Genomic DNA, 20000 nt, shown 5'->3' with positions numbered 1-20000 from the left:
CTTGTCCCAGGAGTTTCTTCATTACCGACGGAGCGACGTATTGGTTGGTGCTGTAGCCTTGTCCTTTGATGAACACATTCGGTACTGCCCAGGGACCTTGGGAGCCACGCTGGACGGGAACATAAGCGACCAACGAGCTAGGACCCGGTACGAAGGTCACATAGTGCGATGGCGGTAAGAATGGCTGGTGCGGCTGCTGCGGATGCTGCTGCTGCTGGTTGTAATATGGTGTCACGTGAAGCGGTACTACAGCTCCACCAACCGGATGGTGGTAGTTGTAGTGTGCGTACGTGTGTTCATCGGGAAAGTGCACGAAAGGATGCTGCTGCAGTAATCCGGTTTCCACGTGGCAGATTCCTTTCGGTTGCTGCGCCTGTAAGAAGTAGCCTTCATCGAGTGGATGTAACGGTTGATAGGGAGTAAAGAGGGCAGGAGTATCAGCATTGGTGACGGTCCAAAAAGTGACACAAAGCGCGATCACCGCAACACTCTGTAAAGACGGAAAATGTGATTAGTAGATCGAGGTGCCTTTGAGTGTTGTTAAGAATAACCATGAAAGCGCCAGGACTCACCTGCATAGTGGATTGTGGTGCCAATTTTAGTTTCGGATACTGCTGCTGCTGCTGCTGCTGCTATCGGACGAATTGCGTTCAGTTTGCTGGTCGTGATCGGTCTGCATCATTTTCGCCACCACTGGACACGTTTTATAACGAAGAAACGTCGAAATTGGGTTTGACCGTGCTGAGGTAACCTCACGCGCTGTGTGGGTGCCTCGGACGAGTCAAAGCTTGCACAATACCGACCCTGACGCAATTGCTTTGCGACCCGCCTCGGTGATAGCAGGTGAACCGCTTCATGAAGAGTGCCACTCGACAGTGACAACTGGTGTGTGAAGCGAGAGATGCGAGCGGAGAGTGAAAGCTGTGTCGCCTGCACTTGACCTCAAACCTAGTGCCTAGTGGCTTGTCTAACGATCATCGCTGTGATGATGTGATCCATCATTAGTATCCGATATCTCTGACATCGATCTGTGAACTTATCAAACAGATAGCAAGTATCGAGTGACTAGCGACTCAACACTTGGTGAAGGGCTCGAATTGGTTGGCTTGCAGCAAGCTTGCATTTATTGGAGCATTCAAGGGTATAAGTTGTGTGCCATCGGAACGCGCGTCCCGGTGGTCGAATGGCAGCTAGTACCAGCTTTTGCCGGACGTGTTTGGCCAGTTTGTTGGCCGAATACTGGGTCAGGATTGGCACGGTTCACTTCACGGGGTTGTCGGTCAAGCAGGAGCTAGTTAGTCAGTTACTCTGATCCTGGAGCTGGTGCCAGATTAAGCTGGGTCTGGGAAACGCTGTGCCCTGGCAGGGGTGCAACGTGGACGGCACCACGCGTCGCCGATACGGCCGTGGCAGATGGTTCCGGTGCTGGTGCGGGCGCTGGTGCGGCCGGTGCAACAGCAACGACGGCTGGGGCAGCCGGTGCTGCCGCCAGAATCACGGCGTGCCCTCCGGAAACATCGACAGCAATCGGGTAAGGGGCCAGTACCGTTGGTGCCGGGTTCGATTGGATTACGGTGGCACCGGGAATGACTACTCCTGGTGGCAAGAACCACGGAATAACACCAGCCTCAGCAACCAGCGCAGTTGCCAGGACAACGAGAGCGACGATGCACTGTGGGAGAAACGAAGGATCGCACAGTCTGTTATCCACTAGAACTGCTGTGTCGATGTTGGTACCTAATAATCCATTTCTAGGGCCAAAAGTTCCTGTAGAAAAATCATCCTTTACCTTCATTTTGTAGAGCTGTCTTTGGAAAGGATGTTAAAGTTGAATGCGAATGATCACACTGGACCGGGACGGGATTGTACAGAACAACTAGCGTTTGACACTGCAGATCAGAATCTGATGAGTGCTGGGACCTTGGTGCGGCCTATTTATATCAGACCTTCCTGGCAGAAGATTCCGGTTCTAACTGCAGTCGAGGTGTGCTCGTAGGTTTGTTGAATAAATTTACTCGCGTAATACAGGGCCTCCGTCAGAGCGCTAGCGCTGCCGGATCGCCCAAGAATGGTGGACAGTTTCATCAGCACCCTCCCGGGGGGACTGCAATGATTCCTCCTGGTGGTGGACCTGGCCTGGTCTAGACGCTGACACTGAGAGATGCGGCTCCATTTTAGGACCGGTTGGCGGGGTTCGTTCGACGGTTCGGCAGAGGAATTAGATTACAATAATTATTAAGCATAAATTAATGGAGCCCCCCCCCCCTCCCTCTATTGAAGTGTCAGTATGATCTCCATTACATCGTGTGTAGATCGAGCGGTGATGAATGGCGGATGGTGGATTGTGATGTAAGATATACTGTATCGTTTGTCAGCTGATGGCCATAACGAGAACACACCGTACCAGTGTAGGACTTACAGATAACATTCGTTGCTGATTGATGACGTCAGCAAGTTTGTCGAATAGTTACAGCCGACTCCCAAGAAACCTGCTCTAGGAATCTAATTAAAGTAATTCTGCATTTATTTGGAATAGCACTGGACATTCGAATCGAACGGGATCAAACCAGTATAAATAACCGGCCTGCGTCGATTGGTTTCTGCAGTCGCCAACCTGCAGTCGCTGCAACTGTTTCCTTAAATGCCACTTCGGACCGAAAGCACTGCCTCCAGGGCCGTCTATTATCATTTGTTCTCCGGCCTGAACGGTAATACGACAAATTTCGTGACACTTTATCACCAACTCTCCGCAATCATGCAAACTTATGGCTCGCGGGGAACACCGAAATCCTCTTAAAAAAACAACAACAAACAATGCGACACCAAAGGCTAAGTGTCTGCATGCAGCATGCTGCACACCGCATAGCTTTCGATCGCAAGCGCAAACCAGATCGTACCGACTTCCTCGACTTCTCGGCCCAACGTTGCATGCCGGAGGGGGGCGAAAGAAAATAAAGATAAAGAGGGCCAACAAGAGCTGGCGGCCTGGTGCAAACACCGTGACCACCCCATTGCATCCTCACCGCCCCTCCACCACCATTCCAGCGCGATCGGTATGTGACATTGATCTTGACGATCGGTTTGGCGCGTTGTCGCGCTCGGCACGCTCGCTACGCTAAGCCGCGCGGCCTTAGCTTTCGCTTTTATTCGCGTTTACGCGCAGGCTGTGGTCGCGTTTCGCTTTCCGGGGGTTGTTCAAGCTGGTGGGGGCCTCTTACACCCCTTCACGGTGCACCACGTGTGTGCGGACGAGTGTGTGTTGGTTAAACTTTGTTGATCACAAACCGAGAGCAACACCGGGAATGGTGAATGAACCGAGCACGCGAGCCGGTGGATGCTGGTGTTGCGATTTTTTTTTCTAAATTTTATTAAACATTAATCGCTGTTGCCTCATTTTCCATTTAGCGGTGCTGCTGGGCTGCGAATTTGCGCGGTAATTGGACATTGGTAGCGAAGGTGTGAAGCACATTCCTGCTGTCGAAGTGTGGTGGTTGGATGGCGAAACTTAATTAGAGTTACGATAGATCAGGAGATGTAGAGCAGCTCTGGAGGAGATGGTTCGGTTAATTGTGCCCCAAAGATCCCCTAAGATCGACCAATTAATGATCAGTCAGTTTTGTAACTAAGATCAAACTGAAGTCTGCAAATCAAACCACGGTAACATGATCATTTCCTGGATACCAATACATGATCCAGGGCAACAGTCCAGTTCGCATTTAAAGCTTGCTCCACTCCTTCTCCCTAGATCGAACGCCTGGCAACCCCATACGGCGACATGATCTCGACTCGACAGCACCCCGTTCGGAGCCGGTTTTTCGGAGAATTTGCTCGCTTTTCCTCATATTGCGCCACCACAGGACGACAGGTCGGTGCACGCGACAGAATGTAGGAGTACGTGCGACCACGCGCGCAGAGGTCGCAAGGTGCAACGAAAACAGAATTTCACAATTTCGATCTACAAGGAGGTGGCTTTGGATCGAGGGATCGATGTTTGGACGGGTGGCGCGGCAATCTGTGATCAATCGGAACACTAGATGGCCGACCGGTGACTATGGCTGATAGTAGAAAACCAGAAATTGCACCAGAAAACACCAGAACAACCTCAAGGAAATGAAATGTGACTGCAGCAATGGGGTGGAGGTGGTGGTATTGATCAGCTAGCGGTGTGGGAGTATAATGTGCGAGCGCGCCCGCGAGCGGGCTAAATTTATGGCACTGCGATAGCCGCGAGTAATGGAGCCTGGCGAGGAAAAACTTCGGTTTTACCGATTGGCCGAGTGCGGAAGGGTCAACAGCATTAGAAGCAGCAACGGTATTTGCATATAGCGCAGCGATGGAATGTTTGACTTTCATTTTCGTAACTCAGCATCGCCTTCGATGGCGGTGGCGGAACGGTGACAAGCGAACGAACGAAACCAAAACTGAGAGGTGAACAAATTAGATAAATAAATTTAATAAAAGCCGAGCGAAGGCGAAGGCGAATGGCGATGTCACCACTGTTCTCTTTCGTTGTGAGCGGGTGTTAGCCTGCTACGATGACCAGCAGGCGATGGCTGGAAGGTGGCTGGTGGTTGGTTGTGTTGAGCCCCTAAAGGTGTTTCAGCGCCTTGGCCTCTGCGCCAACCTGGCCGACCACACCATATGACGACAGCAAAGTGGTTCGTTTCATCAGCATTACTAACAAGCCACTAACAATGGCAAAATCTGAAGGTCACCCACTAGCGCTGGCTTGTTACAGATAACGATCGCGGTATTGCCGTGCCGGCGAGTTAGCAGCTGAAGCAGTGCTATAAATTGCCAATAATTGTAAATCACTATGATTCCGCTGAATGATGGATGCTCTAGTTATCCTCTAACCTACATAGACGCCAGCTAATACGCCAATGAGAGACAAATACCAAGAGTATTAATGTGGAAGTCCCAGTAACACAAACTCGCACTCCTTTAAACATCAACAAACAGAGAATCAGGAACCGTTTTTATTAAAAAGACAAAATATGTCTTAAGCCTCCAATCGACACTAGTCTGCACCTCTACGCTTTCTGCTCAGCCGTACCCGGTGCGATCAGCTTCTGATCGACGGTGTGCCCGGGTAAGGGCGCGACATGTACCGAACCCGCATTGATGGCCTCGTACCGAGCTACCGGGGATTTATCCGTTCCAGTTCCATACTCCGTTCCGAACGTAGCAATGTCCTTAACGACGGCCGGGCTAACGGCTGGCGTCACTGGAACCGTGGCACCGTTGACCGGACTCGCCGGAACTGTCACCGCTTGAGGTTTAGGGCTTCCGATCGATGCACCAGTGGTGGTCGTCTGCTGCAGCGGTGCCTGTGGATTGTTGTAGCTCAGAGACGAATAGGATACGGCCGCGGCATCGGAGTGTGGCAGTCCGTGACGTACTACCTGCATCTGCTGATAGCTCGGTTGCTGTGGCAACGGTAGCTGATAATTTACCGTCGGTGGCAACTGCTGCCCTGCCAGAGGATACTGAGCGGGGAAGGGAACGGGCACCGGGGGAAGCTGTTGGCCGACCGGAAGTAGAGGATAAGGCTGAGGGGCAAACGGAACTGGTGGCAGCTGCTGCTGGAACGGATACACGGCGTACGGATTCAACAGATTCTGCAGGAGTGGCTGCTGTGGCCAACCGTTGTACGGTAGCAACCCTTCGTTCGCGTATGGATCAATCAGCTGGCCACGAGTGACCGCTAGCACCGAAAACACTGCTAAAAGCACCTGCAAAAAAAAGGAGAATTGATCAAATCAGAGAAGGATCATCACTTTGTATCTTCTGCCTTTGTCGCTGGACACTAACCTTCATTTTGTTTGTTGCTGTTTGTTCACTCACTGCCGTTTTTCTGTGTACCGTGCACTCTGTTGCGATGGATGATCACGGATTGATCGGAAAATTCGGTGAGCGATCGTTTTTATAAGACGATCGGTTTCGGATGCGCAATCGGTCAAATGTCGACACCACTGCAAGTGCGGAAGGTCGGTCACACTGGTGGTTTGGTACTCGTTAGGTCAGCGCTCAGTGCTGTCGACTACCTCGGTAGCGATAGTTAGCGGTCCGGAAGCTAGAGGTCACCGTTAAGGATTTCCTTCAACAGCGGACACATTAGCGGAAATCGAATTTTGATGGAAAGCCACTATCAGTGGCCCACCGAGCTCTCAACTCTTCATTTCATGCGTCACTGCGCTTGCGTGTGTCCATAAAAGTTCGAGTTCGAGTCGCGTAATGCGTTCGAAAACGAAACGAGCGCTCGCTTTTGGAGCTCTCTAGAAGCTTATCGTTTGGTGTTTGGCGCGGTATTACGACATTTCCGTTGTTCTCGACGGTCTCGACGTTCTCCCATATGCCCATATGTATGAGGTAGCTCCGCTCGAAGGTGTCACCAATGGTGCGGCGTGTCCAGAGTTTCTAGTTTCCTTTTACAGCCTTTACTCCGTCGCTGCTCAGCAACTGGGTGCGCGAGTTTAAGGTAAGACAAAAGCGGGAACGATTGTTTAATCAAAAGATTACTTAATGGTCTGGTTCGCACCCGGTAAGGTACTCCTGGTTGGCCGGTCCACCTTCGCAAGGACTGACCACCATCGAATGACGCCCCTGGGAGCAGCGAAGGAACCAGAACCTGCGCATACACGGTGTGCCTTGCGTTGCGATTCCAGCAGTGATGCTGTGGTGCACGAAGAACTGCGCATTTGGCGATCGGTGATCGGTGGTGGAGCCAGAAAACTAGTTTTTTACTAGGGGGGTCCCGCATAGCGACCATTGTCCAGGGTGTGCACACATCTGTGTGTGCGCGCGCGCCCCTGTGTGTATCTCTTATGTTCTTACCGGCGCCCACCGGTTGTCCCCCAGCCCCCCTCCTTGGTATGGTATGCTGGGGCAGCTAAAAGCGGAGCATTTCCGCACACCAGAGAAGGAATGAACGGTAAGGTCTGCTGGTGGACCATTTACGAGCAATCGAACATCGAAGCACCCATACACATGCGGGCGCACAGTGTACGCAGATTCGTATGCTGCCCACTTGTTTGTTGTTGCTGTGTCAACATGGACAACTCCTTTGCTCCCTAGGGGGGTTTTACGCTGCAAGAATCTAGCCAAGCGATCAAGCTGACACTCGAGCGTTGGAAGGAAGTTCGAAAAATGACTGCCGATCGATGTTGAAATGATCAAAGCAGGAGTAACCTGCGTACTAGGCGTAATATTCCATAAATTTTTATTACAGTCACATCCACAAAACCAAGCTAATGATCTCTTTTTTTATATGTTTCTTATTAATTGTTATAACTGCGCGTTGTTGTACCGCCAGCCAACATTCGACATGCAACGCACCAAACGCCAATTAATGGACAAGCCCAAGACACACAACTCAATCTTCAGCCACGAGGCAGGCAGAGAGGGAAGCAAAACGAACGAGAGCATAAGTAAATACAAAAAGAAAAAAAGGAAAAAGAACAACACCGACAGCAAACAGAATCAAGGTTACTGCCGCCTTTCTACACCGAGGACCGGACCACCGGACCGGACGACGCGAGGCGGTTGGCCACATTCCGTAGGAGAGCAGCCGATCCTCCGCTCTGCCCTACGATGCCAGGCCTCTTCTGATATGCTTTGTGTGGCTCGCGTCTGCCTCAAACCAGATTGTTGGCGCGATCGCTTTACACGAGTTTTCGTTGTACCTACCGGTGATGATCGTTTAGCGCGAGCCTCTGCCCTACCCTGCAATCTGTACCGATCATTGGCATCGCAAAATCATAAGGCGGTTGTTTGCGGCACCACCATGGCTTCCTGGACTGCACTGGATCCTAGATCAATCAAGAATGGAGGTCCACGGGTAGGTCAACGATGCTATCGATGATCGCTTTTAACCAATCCGTCAGCACAGCCTAGCCACTGCCAAAAGGGGTTTCTCAATCATGATTATGCGCGATCGACCGATGAGGATTAGGGTTAAAAGCATCAGATTGTAATCGCTTTACACAGCTCCGGCTCTGTCTTAATAGAGCCGCAGGCTTCGGGCAGTGATAACTATTCCCGGGCATTAGCCAATCTGTTCCCAATGCTGTCCGGTCCACCATCTCGCCACTGCAACAGATGACAAATCACCAATCAGTAGCGGTACTGCGGCAGCAGCAGCACCAGCAGCAGCAGCTCCAGGATTACTTGATTCTTTATTGGACAATCGTTGGCTGAGTGGTTGGAACCGGACACACCGCCACCACACCAAACACCTATTATATGTCCATAAACTCTGCTGATCTCTCCCCCCCCCCCCCCGTGTCCGCGTTGGTCTGCTATTAAGAAGTGCTTCCAGTGCTTGCGTACACGGTTGCTGGTAAGGAACCTGCATGCAAATGCCCCGGTGCCCGACGTGGAGCCGCCCGGGACCGACATCGGCATTGCAAATGAGATCGCTCAATTGGAGGCGATCGGTCAGAGCGTTAGCTGTTGTGTGAAGGGTGTGTTCTCGGGCTATGCCTCGCCAGGTGGCAAAGGATAATGACGTCCTTCACGGCAACGGGCCCGCGGAGTGCCTGTAGCAGTAGGCAGGCGGTACCGGCGGCTGACTTTTGAATTAGAGTAGACTTAGCTGGCATCGTAGTAAACATTGACGGTGATAAAAATAAATTTTCTCCCGCTCGCGCCACTCATAAATGTCAAATCTTGCCTGCCGTCTTGGGTGCTGTCGTCGATTGATGGTGTGGTGTGGTGTGCTGGCCAACGGGTAACACCGCATTACGTCGTGTAATTTGTTCGGGTAGTCTAATCGGTATAAGCGAGTTGTTGGAAGAGCGATTTGCGAAGGCGCGTCTAGTGAATTGGTTTTACATTTACAGGAAGGTTCAGTCAAGAGGGAAGCGCTAGCAGAACAAAGGAATTTATCCATGGCCTCGGTAAGTTTGATTGTTTCTAAAGAATACTGCAAGAAGCAATGGCTCCACCTTTCACCTTCCGTCGTCCGGGGTTTCGCGTTTTCAATTTCAGCACGATCAAATTGACACCTCGAATAGCTGGTGGGAACGGCCAAGTGTCATCTATGCGTGAGTACAAGTTGTTCTTCTTCGGTTTCTACGCGCCCACAAAACACCGACTGTTACTTCTAGTTCTTACTGTGGTGGTATGTTTGGAAGGGGACAGGACAGCAGGTTACTAAAGCTTGCGGCTAGCAACCAGTCACATAGCCCAAAGGAAAATCTTTTCTCACTCACTCGCTCTCGCACTCAGTCTGTCTCACTCTTTGTACAAATCCTTCGCTGCTTCCTTTTCGGAAAGACAATCAAAGGTAGCTTGGCAGTAAGTGGAGCAGCAGCACCCGTCGCCCGCTTTTATCGAAGTAATTCGATTGCGTGACGCTCGGTGTTGGTTGTTGGCGCGCCATTTTCCGCCCAGGTTCAGTATTCCTGTGGCGAAGGGAGGGTGAGTGTTGGGTCTGGAATGATATCCAGGAAGGTCCCGAAAGTGGGACGCATCCCAACTGACAGCTTGATTAAGCTTTCAGTTCGGAATGGGGCGACGGAGGTGGATGTAATGCTAGGGATGGGAATGGGAATGCAGGTGATAGCCCCTTTTGCCATAATCATAATCAACCGTCATTGTTTCTATCCGTAGCACCTAGCAGCCGTAATGGTTTTAGTGTGAGGGATTGTGTTTTAATGTAGCCGTCACATTTTAATGAGTAGATTTAAAAAGTGCGGCTACATGTTAAAAAAAAATGTATTGCTGAGTGTGATAAAATATGGATACATTTCAACAAATAAGTTAACTTGTTTGGAACTCACTTTTTCTTGATATCTCATAATCTAAAAGCATCTTAAGTATTGCCAAGTTGAAATCTAAATGATCTCAATATTTGCTAAAAAAAAGGCGGAATACAGAAATGACAAGCAATTGATATCGATTTATTTATAAATTATGATTGTGATTGATTGTATTAAAATGTTTCAAAGAAGCTGTAGTTTCTAAAAACATTTTTAAAATGATTTGATCGATCTCACATATTTATAAATACGTTACTAAACAGCACGTCAAACGCTTCCCTTCCGTAGTTTCACTCCTATCATCCTTCACAAATACACTCGCTCCAAACCAGAACTCCTTACATGAAATTCTTCGCTATAGTTTGCAAATTGAAAGACATATGTTGTGAGTGCCACACACGTTTCCGATGCACCGTCGCCGTGAAAAGTTCACAGCTCTGGCTACCGACGAATGCGACGACCTGTGACCCCCAAGGTGGGAGGGAATTGTGGGAGGACCGGTGCCGTCTAGGCATGGTGTGACGGGGTGCTTAGTGGGGGCGAATGGTGGCACTCTCTCTCTCCCATCGACCTTCCCCCAATCACTGTGAATACTGAGCGTCGTGCTTTACCATCCTTCTTTTCGACAGAACACCACCGACGTGAGGCCTGGCCTCATGCCATCATGATTTGCTCGCTTCGAACTGTCTACTACGGGTTGGTGGGCTACGGAGGGAATGAGGATGGTGGGCTGGTGGGTACCGCAAGGACCTCCGGCTAGAGCTTTTTTGCCTGATGGCATCGGTCGGTTGTTTGGATCATTTGGAGCGTCAGTACGGATGGCAGCGTGAATCGGTGAAGTGTACGACGCGCGCTTTGCGCTAGTATACCGGAGCGCGTTGGCAATCATCCGGTATATGTGGCGTTCTGTCTGGTGGAGAGTGTCTTTTGTGAAAAGTTTTTTTTGTTGCTGTTCTTTAACCGAAGGAGAAACGCCACCATTAGTATCGTTGTTGAAAAAAAACTAGAAAGTTCTTCTGGTACTTTTCAAGAACAATTTGTGTCCTTTGCCTAAGGGACCGCAAATTCCTCGGTCCTCAGCGGGAAAGAATAAATAATTTACACAACCAATTATGAACGGTTTGTGTGGTTGTGTGTGGAGAGCGGCGCCTCGTGCCACTCGAGTGCCTGTCAAGTATTGATGAAAACGTTCCAATAAACCAACCGCGAACAACGCAGCCCATGTCCCAGTAATGACCTGGAACCTGTCACCTGTCGGTAGGAAAGTGAATGGCCGAACGAACGGACGGGAATATTAATTATCGATGATTTATTGGCCTAGCCAGTGGCGGGGGGGGGTGGCGACGACGGGCGTTGATTTTATTGTTCATGTGTGTGCTGGTGTCACCTTCAATGTAGTGTTCCGGTGTGTTTGCTCAGCTTCATCGTACTGATAACACATGGATGAAGAGGCAGCAAGGATTCTCAAGCACGCTGTGTCCTGGATAGGGTGTTAGTTTGCGTGTTAGTTTTTCGTGGCCAAACGGTGACTGAAAGATGAATGCCAACAGCTTCTGGGGCACCATCGACCAGCTGCTGGGCCGGGAAGCTCAGAAGCAAAGCGGCCAGGACTCGCTGAAGGTAGCCGGCTGGCTATCGGCGTACGCTGGAGTACGGAAAACGGCCGGCCAGGGGTAAGCACGATCAACATCATCCCCATTCTCAGCAAACTATCATGCAAACGATGTTGATCCCGTCCAAACTTTCACACTTTATGAGCTATGGCGATGTTTGACTTTTCAGTTCGTCATATCGTTTCGTTTTTGCCCCTTTTTGTTAATGTGTGTTGATGTGTGGTAGCAGTTTACTTTTATTGTAGTTATATATATTGGCTCTTTATGATGTGCTCGCGTGCTAAGTCGATTTTATTAGTCGGCGTGCTCTTTTGTGCCACTGTCTTCATCACTTCATCGTGCCCAGGAGTTGTGTTGATGTGGAACTGAACAGAATTTAGTGGCTTTCAACGTGCCAGAATGTTAATGTTTCCCTTTTCTTTGTGAAATTTTCATTGTTGTTGTGGTGCATTGAATGGTTTTCCCCTTAGGAAAATCGCGTTTCACAGAACAGAACAAAAGCAGATGGCTGAGCGCGCTGAGAAGTGCAGCCTTGATATTGATAGGTTGTTTGATACTATTAAGGACTGGTGGATCAAAATCTAAACAGGAGCATTGACCTAAAACATGCTATACCCATCAGAGAACGAGGCGAGCGTTCGCAGCAGCAGCAGCATGATGCATTTCGCGTCATTTGCAACTGCACCCGGTATGCACGGGGTATGCAAAAGGGCCGTCGCTTGGCCTCGTTGTGGCTCTGATGTGAAGGTTGTGTGGCTGTTCGTGAAACGTTTCACGGGAAATCACACCCTATGTGTGTCACAGGCGACGCAGAATGGCGGTGCACTTGTATGTTTGATAGGCCAATTGTTGGCCAATCGCTTCCCCTTTTCTACATCCGTTCTTTCTTGAACATTGGAGTAATTTTCCACCCAATGATTGTTAGTTTGTACTACTAAACGAAGAGTGTTTCTCACTTGAATAAATTTGTCTTGTAAACTCATTGCAAATGACAATCGTAGCGCACAATCAATACGAAGAAGGTCCTCGCCACTTGAGCCGGAGAATGAGTGTGTGGAGAACTCGAAAAAACACAGACACGCAATCCCGATGCCATAAATCATATGCCGCATGTGGGAATCGACATCAAAGCTCAAAACCTGCGGAGGTCGAAGACAATTGACGGGAAAATCCTGTTCGTCAATAGCGGCTCGCGGCTGGAAGGTGCAGTAGAGTCGTGCAATAGAAAAATTGTACAAAACAATCGTTCTCCGCCTTAACCATTCAGAACGAAAAATATGCAAATGCTGACGGTGTGACCTCCAGCGACGGAGCATATATGCGCTGTGGTGCGTAGAGTGGCCGGGCCAATGGCCGGGAGAACGGGCAGGTGGTGTAGCTACTGCTTATGTCGCGCGATTGCAATACAGGCGCACGCGGAATAGTCGATCGCTTTGCTTCTGCGAAGGAGAATCAAATGCCTATGCCCACTACCAACAAGGGCAACGGTTCCGTTCTTTCGGAGGCAACCGACTCGACCACCGGCTAAGGGCGCACTCCAGCACCACCGAATGATCGTTGGCCGCACGTTGGGAAATCTATTTTGTCGATATTTCGTGACATTGGAGGAATTCGGTGTCGTTAAATGTGCGGATATGTTATGGGGCCTCGTAATGGCAATAAAGTGAGATGTATGCGTCGTCTGCGGTGAAAGACCCGGGGCTCTCGACGACAGTACGGCAGCGAACGGTGGCTACTCTCGTGGCTTGGTAGCGCTGATGGGGAGCAGGCTGGCTAGCCGCAGCAACAAGTGGCACATTCGGTGCTACCGTTGGGCTCGGTCAAGCCAAGAAAGGGTTGATATAGGCTGGTATAATGAATGTAGAGGAATTGTGAAGACTTTTAGCTTCAGGAAATATTTTGTTTTGGTAGAATTCTGTTCATTTCTTCATACCTTTTATTTTTTTTTAAGGGAAAGCACTTATCACGCCATCCAGATAATGTTTGGTTTCTTTTTATCAATCGCAGTGACGAAGGAAACGGTTACGGTAACGACGCCTGTTACAATGGACTCTCTGAACGGACCTCAAGCTTGCCATCGATTTTCGCTTCGGGCAATCAGCTGATCCAGGACGACTTCAACAACGGTGACTCGGCGGGTGGTGGGACGGGCACACGGACAGCGACCGGTGGACGGAATGGGGGAGGACGGAAGAAAGTGAGGTTTCGCAAGTCGAAGCTTAAACAGCTGTACGACGTCGAGGTGCTTCCCGTCGAGTATCTGGGACCAAAGATTGAGTACAGGTGATTATACCACGTTTCGTGCACTTCGTTGCATAAATGATAATCATAAAATCATAAAAGGCACATACATTTAAATAACTAACAATATTTAGCATGAACGAAGTGTCTTTTTTGGTCAACTGTTGTATATTGTTGGAAAATATTTAAATATGAAAAACTAGTTACCTTACTTCTACCAGTAAAAATAGCTCCTCCATGAGGATACCACCCACCTCCCACTTAACCCTTCACTTTTTTTTAAGCTCTGGCAAAGCTCTTCCAAAAGCTCGACGAAAGCTCTTCTGTTGCATACCACTACCAACGTGGTGAAAAACGGCGGCCTTAGTATACGCTGTTAATACTCAAATTAACACCTTTCCCAGCACCTGTAACTTGTGATTGAGGTGTCACTTAGCCATCCTTCTGTCCATAAATGCCAATGTTGAGTGGCTGAGGAATGAGCCCCGTCTTGTCATGGACCTTCGTGTTTTGGAATCATTAAGCAAACTTTTCACTACCGAATCCATCACATCGAGCTGCTTCAGGTCTTGGGACTTCTTAAACAGCGGAGAAATGGAAAGGATAATCAAGATTAGGAGTCTATCACGTTGCATGTGACATGCCAATCGGGGACAAGCAAAGCGAATGGCACGGTATCGTCAGCGTTTGAGGGCAACAGATTGTTTGACGTGAAGCTCGAAACGGACCTTTCTGCACTAGAAATTGACCACAGAGGATGGTTTAAATGTCCTAGAGTCAATATTTCTGTGACCCAACCATCGCATAGTAAATGATTTAATAAGATTGAGTGGTCATCTGATTACCAACAAGAGATTTCCAGCATCATAATTTGTGTGATTTGGGTTGCATTAGGCCTTCAAGCATCCAATGGTATGTTTTTATGCCCAATAGGAGTAATTCTTCTGTTTGTCAAGGACAAAAGTTCAACCAAAAGTCAAGCACCGCCAGAATTCCGGAAGGATCAAGGCAACTACCGAATTTTCCTATTCCCTCTGACTTGGGCGAGGTTTCGGTCAAACGATGATATTGTAATGCTCGTTGTCATGACCTTGAATAAGCCACTACCTTGTGGCTGCCCGCGAAGCTCGGATTTATTATGTCAAACTGTCATAAATCAGCAGCGCCTCCATGGGCCTGGCCAAGGATTCGTATCCGCCCACCATTCGGTTACTACCATCACAGCCTTGCCCAAAGCGCAATGCCCTGTCGCGCCCGTACTCTAATTCTTCAATTTTTCGCCACGTGCAGCGACACCTTGTGGCCACAGACGTAGCCAGCGTAGCACCGGTGCGGGAATTTATGTCTTGTTTATGCTCTTGGCCTCCCCCGAATATTTAGCGCTCTTCATCTTCCAGCCTGAGGGAGCGCAGTACTTTATTGGTCGAAGGAGCTGCCCTTGAATACCTGACGCCAGATAGTACGTTCATCGCGCCACCTTCAAGGCACGAAGGTGGCCGTGGCCTACGGTAGCGTGGCCTGGCTTGAAAAAGAAGCAAACTCAAAACGGTGCAATCGTTTGCCTCGCCTCAGCGCACGGTTTAGATTATCAGATCGAGCAGAACTTGAAATTGAATGTTGGCTCCTTTAGGCCGCCTCGTGCTCGTCCTGGCTGCTGGTCCTGGTTCTGGTTTGCGTGGCGTGTCGTCTGCCGAACTTCAGCAAAAGAGTCCATGCACAGCCACTATAGAGGCAATATTGTTGTGGGGAGGTGTGCAACCGTTTGACTTAAGGCTTCTAACGGCAGGCCGATCCTATCTGTATTGCCTTTCCAGGCTGGCGTCCGTTCGTTCGTTCGTTGTCAGCTGCCTCCTCTACGAATGCTCCGATTTATTATTTGCGATTGCAACTCCCTGCCTCTCCGGTGCAACCTTAGCACCCTCCTGCTGTAGGTGCTTTTATGTGTGAAAAAGGATATTTTATTTATTTTGTGTCCTTTTTGTGCCGTTTCTTCCCTCCCTGTCTTTGGGTGGCCCGAAGTTGAATTAGTTTTTCTCACGTCAATGAGCCATCAACACGGCATCATCGGGTGGCCAGGTGATTCCGGCCATACAAGGGAACTGGGGTCGGAAACGGGAGGGATAATGGCGTGTGGCAAACGAGGTGAGAACACAGAAGTAAAATACAATGCCAAAAAAAACCAAACCACGGCGTCAATGGCGCCTGGCTAGTGGCGGAGAGCTCGTTTTGACAGTTTGGCACAGGATTCCAGGATGGCTGGACGTAATGCGGCGCTCGGTGCGTGGTCTCTCTGAACCGCTAGGACCGCTCTGGCGTTGCGTGAAATGTTCCCGCAAGTGAAAGTGACGGTTGACAACCACCTGAGGCGTTAATTGCTAGAACACGCACGTGGCTGCCACGCGAATTGTTTCCGTTTCCGTTTTCCAAACTTTCTCGGTCGTTAATCGGTTCTTTCTGTGGTAGTGGCTGGCCCGCTAACGGTGTCCAAAATGAAGAAGGCCCATTGTCCGAAAAACCAGCTGGAGAAGATGATGCTCGAGGAGGATTTCACCTTCTGCGAGTGTAATTTTGCTGTCAAACCAACGAGGCGACAGGAGTGAGTATGGGCTCGGTGTTGTGGCGCTCGTGGAATGGTGTTGTAAAAAGATAATTGTTCACAATGAATGGACTAGGAAGTTTCAGTGATTACAAGGGAAATCCTAGCAAGATAATTTTTGTTTTTCTTATTTTACTATCCATGATAGTGTTATGATTTTTAGTCAATTTTCATTTTGTTGTAAAATCCCCTTCTCTTCTTTAAAAACTACCTTGTCTAAAATTGAAATAAGACTAGATAATAGAGAAGTTTCATCTCAGAAGAATCTTTTTCATTCAGCCTTTCATTTCAAATTAAATTTCAAGCAGAGACGAAGGGAAGATTGATGCAACTCCTAGCTTCTTTTATCATTAATATTCCCGTGGGATGCCTTACATTCCCATTTAGATGACGGCGTACGGTGTGTGCGGACAGTATCCAATGTAGAACCATGAAAACGGGAAGCTGATGAAAACTAATTAGGTTTTTAAAGTGCAACCCACCTTTACTGCCTCTGTGGATTCCTTTTGTTTATGCACAAAAACTGTGCTGAGTTTAAAAAATGAATTAAAAAAAGGTGTTTCAAATGTTGTTTGTACATTCCACGCACGCGTACCGTTTCTATGAGAGCAAATAGAGAAAGTGTCTTCATAAGGAGTGCATTTTTTAAAATACTTCTCGTTTCATGTGGTTGCATGCATGGTGAATTACTGCTTCTGTGTGCAATAGAATAAACTATCCGTCATCCTGTTTTATCTGTACTGATACCAACCCCAGAAAGGTTCATATCGTTGTATCGCATGTTGCATCCACAAAAAGTACACAAAACAATCCCGCGCAACATGTTGTGCGTTTTATATTCTAACCAATTTCAACAACATTGCGATGGTTCAAAGGAGCGTGTTATGGTCTTAACAGCTGCCACCGTTCCCACTCACTAGGAATGCTATTCATGGCTGTGAACAGGCATGCACTTCAAGGTACATGCCATATGATGGCAGCGGCGACAGCAACAGCAGAACGATGTCGTGCCTTTTTGCGCAATTGATTGTTTCTTTGCTAGCATTGGTATTGGAGTGTATGGAGTGGTGGCGGGGGATTGGAAAGTCCTGACGCTGGTAAAGTATGGTCAAAAGATGAATGACGACAAGAGAGAGTGAAGAGTTTCCGCTGATGGTGCTCTGGTACGAATTAGCATGTAAAGGATTCTCCAAAAACTGCTCAAAACGCTTTATGTTTTATATAAATGTCTCTCTGTTAAATCATGTCAGCTATAACACCTTTTTAATCAATGTCTTAATCTTTGTGATGCAGAAAGCCACATTAAATTCTTTTCATCCTTATGCATCACTTTTTTAAATTTCTTTTTATAATAATCTAGATCAGAATAATGTGCCTCTGTCGTGTTACTCTCAAAAATACTATTTGTCTGCTTCCTAGAGACTCAGCAATGCCTCACAGTCTATGCTTCCTATTGAGCTGTTTCGCTCGGCGTGGCAACTGGCGACGTTTATCAATTTTATGTGCATTCGATATTCGTTCGATTTTCGATTTTGAGCCACAAACCCCTGCGCCCCCTGTTTGAGTCTATTTATATGTTCTCCGTCTCGTTCGAACAGAAAACGGAGACGGTGGTGGTGTTGAACGAGTGCTGAATGACAGAAAATCGAATCGCGAACCCTGAGCTCCGATTCCAGCTGACCTGACCAGTGCCGTGGCACTAGGCACTACCGGCGGTACGCATTAGAGGTCATGGATGTTTGTATTCTACTGCTGGTGCTGCAGCAAAAAAGGGGGGAATTTCCCTTTTTAATGTTCGATTTTGAGACCGTGCCCCCTGGTGGAGAGTGGTCGATAGCTTCCATCATGAAGGCATGCAACCATCACGATCGCGATGTTCTTCTTCTGTTTGCTCTTTGCGTGGCAGTGGCACAGAAATTTTCTATATTCTTCTCTCTGCAAACACAACCGCATCAGTTAAGGACACACCGGCAACGCGAAGACATCGCACCATCGCTTCTGGTGCTTGGCTTGGCAACCGGAATTTAATTACCAATCGGCATCTAGCCAGCAGCACCAGCAGCGGCAGCGTGCATTAAGTGCATCCTTATTTGTCTAATTAAATCGACGGTCGCTGGGTGCTTCCGTTTGCCCTGGTTCGCGAGTGGTAGTTGTCGTGTGGACGACGATGGACATTGATTTGTTATATTGTTGCTTCAAGGTATGTGCAACAGCTTTAAGCAGCGAGCATTTGCGTCTTCGGAACGTAAGCTTCACGCGTAGCAAAGGATATTTTGTGCGTGCGAATTCTATACCCAAGAGTGTGTTCCGATATCTTGGCAACTAGGAATCGAAATGTGCGTTCCTGTGAGGCCATGCCGTACAGAACTTAGCAACCTGTCCCGGTTCGCCGGTATGTTACGCGGTTTTATGGTGTCTCGTAAAAATATGCTCACAATTATTATTACTATTGTTCGCGCGTGATCTGGTAACCAACGGAGCCCCGGTTAGGGCGGGTCGTGTGCGCAATTGGTTTATGTTAACCTCACCACCATGCTGCTCCCTTGCCTGTCTATCGTCCTGGCACTCGCTCCTGGCGTTCGTTTCACGTGCGCTACGTTGTGCCACGTGGTTTGAATCGGAAGCCTTTTGCTCGATTTTGACACAACATGCGATTGTCCATGACCAGTTTTTTTTTGGCGTCGAACCGTTGCACGGAACGCAGATTCGGCTCACCCTTCCGCCGTGTCGTCCCATGTACCAGAATGTCAATATGCCGGGGCTGTCAGGGCAGAAGCAGTGCAAACGGAATCGAGGAAAGGGTTCTTCTTTGGCAAAGCAGGAGAAGAGTGGCCAATAGAGGTAGTGTACCGAGGCAAGCACCGGTGAATGTAGTGTTCTAGGGAGGAGGGCTTCTGACAGTTACGCGATGCTCGCTCGATGCCGTATTCCGTTTACGGTGGTACTTCAGTCAGTTTGCGCCATCGTACGCCAACGGACACGGATCTGGATCCAGCGTGCGGCAAAACGCAGTGTGTTAGTGTGGAAAGCCCATACCGGCTTCCCACACCGGTGTACATCGAAACGAACCGCGATTTCGTGGTGTCTTTCAGTGGTTAGTGTCCGTCCGTTCGTTCCGGACAGCAATCGGATGAGAAGCAATCTCTAAAACGGTTCTAGTGCTCGCCGAGAGCACTACATTGATTGATGGGTGGTTTTTCGTGTGAGTTTTTCGCTTGACGAATCGTTTATGTGCTTTTATGTGTGTCGTTACAGTGTTAATCTGCCCCGAGTGACCGCACAGCTGGAGAAATTAATGGGCACGAATGTGGTCCGGCTGACGGATCGCAAGTATATGCAGGAGCTGCAGCGCCGCATCCAGGAGGATTACAATGTTACGCTGGAGAAGCGCATCACGGAACGGGAGGTAAGTGAGGCAGATATTCTGGATTCTATAGATAATCAGGATAAATGGAGGAAGCAATTTTGGAATGGATCTTTTCTTGCTAGTCTTCCACGATGTCACCCTAAAAGCTTACAGATTTCGGAACTACAATCCCATCGCAACCATGAATAGACTGTTCAACAAACATCCTGTAAGCTTGCTGCTTACAGCCACTCCACAGCCAATTCACCAAAGTGTGCGTCATGTGAAAGTGTCGAAAAATGTTATCTCATCCTGGGCGGTGCGGTTTATCGCCGATGACGATCGGCCACAGCCCACGGAGTACGACAGGAAGCGACACTTGGCGCGTTAGTCCATCCATTTCCCGTATCATCGCTGTATCGATGGCTTGCTGGTTAACT

General features: G+C 48.8%; 4 protein-coding genes and 1 long non-coding RNA gene across 7 annotated transcripts in view; 2 read left to right on the top strand and 3 right to left on the bottom strand.

Annotated features, from left to right (window-relative positions):
• LOC126571178 (uncharacterized) overlaps positions 1 to 958 on the bottom strand; it is a 1088-nt gene extending 130 nt beyond the window's left edge. The window contains exons 1-2 of the mRNA XM_050229494.1: positions 573 to 958; positions 1 to 490 (exon numbers count right to left, since the gene is read on the bottom strand). The exon at positions 1 to 490 is cut by the window's left edge and continues 130 nt beyond it. Coding sequence (XP_050085451.1) covers positions 1 to 490; positions 573 to 578 — 496 coding nt within the window. The 5' untranslated portion in view covers positions 579 to 958. The remainder of the gene's footprint in view (positions 491 to 572) is intronic.
• Positions 959 to 1101: 143 nt separating this feature from the next.
• LOC126571196 (cyclin-dependent kinase inhibitor 1C-like) lies at positions 1102 to 1948 on the bottom strand. Its single transcript, XM_050229514.1, has 2 exons — positions 1790 to 1948; positions 1102 to 1672 (listed from the first exon to the last, which is right to left on the bottom strand). Exons 1-2 carry the CDS (start codon positions 1793 to 1795, stop codon positions 1304 to 1306), a joined length of 375 nt encoding a protein of 124 aa, XP_050085471.1. The 5' UTR covers positions 1796 to 1948; the 3' UTR covers positions 1102 to 1303.
• A 688-nt stretch (positions 1949 to 2636) lies between these two features.
• On the top strand, positions 2637 to 4482 carry LOC126571202 (uncharacterized). Its single transcript, XR_007607865.1, has 3 exons — positions 2637 to 2708; positions 3406 to 3657; positions 3746 to 4482. It is a non-coding gene; the product is annotated as an uncharacterized LOC126571202 (long non-coding RNA).
• Positions 4483 to 5033: 551 nt separating this feature from the next.
• LOC126577655 (uncharacterized) lies at positions 5034 to 5820 on the bottom strand. Its single transcript, XM_050239448.1, has 2 exons — positions 5815 to 5820; positions 5034 to 5735 (listed from the first exon to the last, which is right to left on the bottom strand). The coding sequence occupies exons 1-2, from the start codon at positions 5818 to 5820 to the stop codon at positions 5034 to 5036; spliced, it is 708 nt and encodes a 235-aa protein (XP_050095405.1).
• Positions 5821 to 8789: 2969 nt separating this feature from the next.
• LOC126571161 (uncharacterized) overlaps positions 8790 to 20000 on the top strand; it is a 14436-nt gene continuing 3225 nt past the window's right edge. Inside the window, exons 1-4 of one of the 3 annotated variants that reach the window (XM_050229467.1) lie at positions 8790 to 8900; positions 8992 to 9047; positions 13385 to 13660; positions 19470 to 19620. In XM_050229467.1, the coding sequence (XP_050085424.1) occupies positions 8892 to 8900; positions 8992 to 9047; positions 13385 to 13660; positions 19470 to 19620 (492 nt within the window). In that variant the 5' untranslated portion in view covers positions 8790 to 8891. Of the gene's footprint in view, positions 8901 to 8991; positions 9048 to 13384; positions 13661 to 15909; positions 16215 to 19469; positions 19621 to 20000 lie in introns of those variants that run through there. The other 2 variants (XM_050229469.1, XM_050229468.1) reach the window with 2 other exon arrangements.

Source organism: Anopheles aquasalis, chromosome 2 (genome assembly GCF_943734665.1).
Source record: "Anopheles aquasalis chromosome 2, idAnoAquaMG_Q_19, whole genome shotgun sequence".
NCBI classification, from domain to species: Eukaryota; Metazoa; Arthropoda; class Insecta; order Diptera; family Culicidae; genus Anopheles; species Anopheles aquasalis.
The sequence above is the reverse complement of the archived record's forward strand: the minus strand, read 5'-3'. Positions and strand labels throughout refer to the sequence as shown.